The following is a 6,157-nucleotide window of genomic DNA, read 5'->3' as shown; positions in this document are numbered from 1 at the left end:
TATAGCTGCCAGTTCTATATTTGGTAGAATACCTACCCATATATATATATGTATGTATATATATATATATATATGTATGTATGTATGTATAATATCATCCCCTGGCTCACGTTTATTGAATTTCCATGTAGCGGCAAAGACCCACTTGGATCGAGTGCTATTGTTGCAAGTCTTGGATTTTATTTATTTTATGCGTTTAGAAAGAAAAAGAATGCGTTGAATATATATTTAGCTTCATAATTAAGCATTTGTGTCAGCTGATAAATTAATGATATGGTCTTAGTCTGCATCGAAATCATTCAAAATTGAATCCGTAAAACTATATATATAAATATATATATATATATATATATATTATTTACAATATTTACTGAAATTGGTTGGAATTAATTTATGGAGTCAAAAGGCATTCTTTTCACTTATATTAATTTGGATGGTGAGAGTTATTCTATTATCAAGCTAGTTAATTTGTAGAACACGTCATTTACATCACTTAAATTATAAGATTTGATTTGTAAGATTCAAATTTTTAATTATATCTTCGATCTCAATTATCAAATTATACAATGTAAGCATTTTATTATATGTACTCTACAGACTGGCTTGAGAATATAATAACTCTCTTGATATTCTATAATACATTAATTATGTCGTAAAGATGATAATATTGATCAGTACGAATACAATATTGTATAAAGGGAAATGATACTTACAGTCGTGAGTGTGCAAGTGTCATGCAGTCGCTTTGAAAAAAGTGAATAAATATGTGATCCATATGAAAATAAATTAATTTTTTAATAGTGGATCCCACTCTTTTTCAAAGTGACTGCACGGCTGTATGTAGCATTCAAAGTGATTCCACGACTGTATGTAGCATTACTCTTGTACAAATGAACAGCTTCCATAGTCCAAATTAAGACGTAATTAGAGCAAATTAGAGGAGAACATAATTAAATAAATGCATGTATGCCATTGGGCCAAAAATATTAAATGATAAGAAGAATTTTAATAAGCTTATAATTAATTAGAAGAGTAATAAACCCAACAATTTGCAGTGATCTTTGGGAGCGAGCGAGGGGGGAAGAGATAAAGATCAAAGGCCGAGAACTAGGGTTGGTATACCAATAGATCATCACCATTATCTTCTAATCTCAATGGATTCAACCCCGTCGTTGCTTGTGCTTATAAATTGTGGGCCACGCTTTACAATCCAGCTTACATGATACACAAAGTACTGCAAGCGCGCATGCACATGATTCATCTCTCTCTCTCTCTCTCTCATATTATGATCTAGCAGAAACCCTAAAAGCAGGAACAGTGGGCCGCTCTCTGACTTCCACTAGGATACATTCCACACAAATAAACAAATGCAAAAGTTCAAAAAGAAATCCCAATCAAACAAGCTCCACTCATTCCCATTCTTGAATAAGAATTCAATACATGAATAATGTCTTGATTTATTTTCTTTATCTCTTTTTCTGCTTCCTTTATGTAAAATAAAAGGTGGTGCCAGCTCTATTAATTTAGACATACATGATCAACAGGAACAAAAGGCTCTTTATCCAACCCCCCTCCTGCTAAATTCAGCTATTATCAACAACAACAACAAATTTTCTATAAACTAAGTGTCAACTTCCACTGAATTTAGCAGCTGTTCCTGCTCCTAATTAACCACCTCTAACTCAAATTAATCGATACTTGGGTCACTGAATTAACAACTATAATATTCTCTTACAGAGGCCCCTAATCATTTGCTAGCCTACATTCTGCTTGCAGCTGGCCCAGGCCGAGTACTGCTGCCAGTCCATCTTTGAAGGGTCACTTTAATCGCTTTCTTTCTTTAGCTCCCTTTTCTTTGTTTCTTTAACTTTTCCTCATGACTGGTACAGTACATACTACAGAAATTGTGGCTTAATGCTGTGTATTCCAGCTTTCATTCTTCTTTCTAAACTGAAGTTATCATTTCTAACTTGGCGGTTGATGACAATATACTACTTGCAGTTTGGTATGTAGAATGATCTTTAGCTTCATTAATCTGTTGATCTCTACCTGAATGTTCCTCCAAAAGTTGGCGTCCAAAAATCAGCAGTTGTCTCGTTAGCAACTGGATATGTGCTTGAGATCGGAACCAAACAGAGTCCTCGGCTTCTTAGATCTTGTTTTGGGCCTTCAGTAGTACTGTCCTTCAGTTTATCAGAACCCTGCACATAATTAATTAAATTTCAACGCCTATTACCATCGAGTAATATTGAAAATGGAGTAAATTACATGGTTAATATCATTGTTTAGGCTTAACCAAATGAATAAGAAATTGTGTACCTGTTGGTACTGTTGATCAATTGGAGTTCCATTTTTCATATATGGAGTACTTAAAACCTGAAATTACAAGCATAAGTAATATTAGGATTTTTACACATTAGGGTTTCCATTTTATATATATACTGTCATAAGATGGCGAGAAGAAGATAAATATATATATATATATATATATATAATGGAACATACACTGACTTGATCATGGAGGAACTTGATGTACTCAATAGCTTCATGAAGAACGGAGGCTGTATCAGTCTGAAACAAAGAATACGAATCAAGCTGGTGAGCTTTCAATTATTTCACAAAAGTAAAGATTTCTTTCTCATTGTACTCTTTGCAAAAAGTAGAGGAAAAATCCAAAAATTCACCTTTCCGAAAGGTGAAACCAATTGCTGGAGTGCAGTTATTCGGTCCCCTAGCTTCTCTTTCCGAACCTGACACAAAACGTAATATGTTTTCAACTATTTCTTTAAAATAAAAATAAAAGTAAAAAATGAAAAATTTATAATAATATGAACAATAAACGCATTAACGATAAAGCTCCCACTACTTCCAGTACTGGTCAAAAGCTCGATCCAAGAACATATATGGTACCTTAAAAGTTGGTAACGGTGATGGGGTTTCAATTCTGGGCCTTTTGAATACTGGTTCAGTACTAGTAGTACTACTGCTACTTTTCCTCATCACCACTGAGACCGAGTCCTGGACATCTTCCATGTTGGGCTGAAATTCAGATTATAAAGAATATTAGCTTGGGTCAAAACTCAAAACCCTAGCTAGATAGCTGGCGAGCTTTGGTTTTAATCTGCAGCAACTGATGATCTCTAATATTCACATATATACCTTTGTGGTGAGGTTGGAGCACTTTGGTTTCTCTTCAAATGTTGGCACTAGATACTGTGATTGTGATGAAGGATGAAAGCCGGGTCGAGTAGTAGTAGTGTCAGTCAGAGCCGCCGTGGAGGCATTCCAAAAGGGTGTTTTGTTAGAGAAGTGCAGGCCACAAGGTTGCTGCTTTGGATAAAACGGAGCTGAGAACTTAGTCCAAGAAGAAGGTGATAATTCATTGGAGTTTGTCCCATAATTATTAGCAGTGGATGAATAGCTCATGATGGAACGATTGTTGTTGAATAAAGATTGCTGTGATTGAGAATCAGAATCAAATAAACTTTGTACCAATGTTGAAGGGTATCCATAAGAAACTGAACCCACAGGAAAGCCAGCGGAGCTAGTACTGATGACAGTGTCGACCAGAGGAAAGTCTTGATTTATAGACTTGAAAGAAGTGATGGATAAATCTTCACTTCCATTATTGGAGAAGTTCTTGGTGGGGCTCCAATTCTTTTGGATTTGAGAAGTATGATCTACTCCTGATGATCTTTCTTGTTGGTAATTCAACCTTGAATTCATATCTTGATCTTGCAGCATGGAATTATAATTGCTCTCCGTTCTTCCAGTACCACCACGACTACGAAAGGATAAGATAAACTAATATGAGTGATGGAATTATTTCTCGCCCACAAACCATGAAAAGATTTTTATTTTTACTTTTATCCAAATCTATCTTTAATTTCCTCAAGAAAAGACCGGGAAAAAAAGGTTAAGCAAGAGCAGACAAAACTTACAGCAAAGCTTGGTTCAAGTCCGATGTTGTTGATGATGATGAAAAACCAAAACCCATCATTTGCAAGGTAGAATCAATCAAGATGCTGCTGCCGCCACTGGAAGAATCATGATGAGGCAGCTGAGGAGGCTTCTGCACATCTGAGAAAACTAAGGAGCCATGATGATCAGAAACCGAATCCTCACAAGGCCTTGATCCCTTCATGTTCATGTCCACCATATCAGACCAAGCAGCAGCATAACCTCCTCCACCTCCTCCTCCGGTTTCACCAAGTGCCAAGGAACACGGGGATGTAGTCCCCGTGAACACGCTTCTCGATGAATTCATCCACCAATTTCCCCCGCAAACTCCGGTCTGAAATTCCTCTGCCATGGACAGATGATGAAGAGAATTCCAACCTAGTACAATATATATGTGGCTAAGTTGTGAATGTTTTGATGAACTGTACTCTTCCCCGACCCTGTTGCTGTTCCTCTTCTTAATTTGTGTCTTGAGCTCTCTCTCTCTCTCTCTATCTCTGTCTTTATCTGTATCTCAGTTCCAACTAGTATATAGCAAAATTCCTTTGTGGGGGTAGGATTTATATATGAAATGCTTGGGGACAGGGTACGGACAGAGGAAATTTAATTACAGGAATCCAGTTGACATTTCAATGGATGATTGGACAAATGAGAGAGAGAGCATTTTGAATCGAATTCTCTTTAGTCTTTTCCTTCAACTTTGATTATTTTTTGAAAAAAAAATAATAATTTCTTTTTCTAATTCTTTGATCATAGTGCTTTTTGTTAATGTATGCATACATATAATATATATAAATATTTTGAGGAGAAAATTCTCCATGTTGCTTATAAACAAAGGGATATGGTATGATGACGATGGGGTTTCATCTGACTGCCACGTCAGGGTTTTGGAGGAATAATATTAATGGAGCTTTAATTTTGTTAATATAGTAGTGTAGAAGGCCAGGGATCGAGAGATCAACGTCGATCGAGATGAATAAATTTGGAGCATTTGGTGTTTGATGGTCCAAAAATGTATGATTGCTGTAGAAAGAAGTAGGTTTACATACGTTTCTATATTCAACGCTGGGATAGTCGCGCGTGTCGTGACGCTCACAGCTTTGAAATCTATTCCATATATATCGCTATATTTTTTAGAGTAATTCTACATACAACCGTGAAGTGCGTAACCGCCACGTAATCGCTTTGAAAAAGAGTGGGGTCTACTATTAAAAAATTAATTTTTTTCATGTGAGTCCCATGTTTTATTCATTTTTTTCAAAACGATTACGCGGCAGTTACGCAATTCACGGTTGTAAGTATATTTTCTCATATTTTTATGTGGCCAAAAACATGACAATGTAACCCCTAACTTGTATAACATGTAACGCCCCAGTCTCAAAGGGGATCAGAGAATTACTTTCTGTCACTTAAACTCACATCTCAGAGTGTATATATAAACTCTAATTTCTCAATTACATATAAATCATCTCACTGTTTCAAATCAACTACTCCAATATAAATAATCTAAAACACCACAAAATCTCAAAAATAAACATCAACTTTCCAAAATACCAGGTCATCAGAACACTACAAAATTACTGAATAAAATTCTCCAATAATCATATATAACAACCTTCTAAGCTTAATCCACCATGCTTAAATCATCTCACACACACTCCGTAATCTTGATCCACAACTGAAATATTCAAATTATCTGAAAAATATTGTGGAGATAAGGGGTGAGTTAATCAACAACTCAATAAGTAGGGAATATATACTAATATGTAAACATGAGCCTTTTCACAAAGTTTAAAATGCAGAAACAACACATTTCAGTTTCAATATGCAGATCGCAAAAACGTGTTATCAGAAAATTAGAACGACATTTCAAACTGTTTATATTAAAAAATTAACTGTTCATATTCAAAGACCAATTGTTCATATTCAAATACTCTTTGGCATAGCATGACTAAACATCTTCATCTTATCATATCATTTCAAATCATATTGTATCATATCATATCATATCACCATATCATATAATATACAATGTCTAACCCTCGTGGTATAGTTGTGTTATCCCTGGTAGCCAAACCAGATAGTATCAAAATGTGAAGTTTTCTCTTATTCATTCTCGAAACCTCAAGTGTGCATACAAGAAAGAACACACATAAAAAGCACTTTGTTTTCAAAGTGAGTGCACTCATATAAGAGA

General features: G+C 35.2%; 1 protein-coding gene across 2 annotated transcripts; it reads right to left on the bottom strand.

Annotated features, from left to right (window-relative positions):
• Positions 1-1,394: 1,394 nt before the first annotated feature.
• Positions 1,395-4,554, bottom strand: LOC108989347 (transcription factor bHLH112). 2 transcript variants are annotated; one of them, XM_018962902.2, is made up of 7 exons: positions 3,942-4,554; positions 3,160-3,784; positions 2,911-3,039; positions 2,685-2,750; positions 2,506-2,571; positions 2,320-2,376; positions 1,395-2,201 (listed from the first exon to the last, which is right to left on the bottom strand). In XM_018962902.2, the coding sequence occupies exons 1-7, from the start codon at positions 4,310-4,312 to the stop codon at positions 2,046-2,048; spliced, it is 1,470 nt and encodes a 489-aa protein (XP_018818447.2). In that variant the 5' UTR covers positions 4,313-4,554; the 3' UTR covers positions 1,395-2,045. The 2 variants fall into 2 exon arrangements, with proteins under 2 accessions (XP_018818447.2, XP_018818449.2); XM_018962904.2 differs by having other exon boundaries at positions 2,512-2,571.
• Between the last annotated feature and the right edge of the window lie 1,603 nt (positions 4,555-6,157).

Source organism: Juglans regia, chromosome 3, assembly GCF_001411555.2.
Source record: "Juglans regia cultivar Chandler chromosome 3, Walnut 2.0, whole genome shotgun sequence".
NCBI classification, from domain to species: Eukaryota; Viridiplantae; Streptophyta; class Magnoliopsida; order Fagales; family Juglandaceae; genus Juglans; species Juglans regia.
This window is presented reverse-complemented; position numbering and strand designations above follow the sequence as displayed.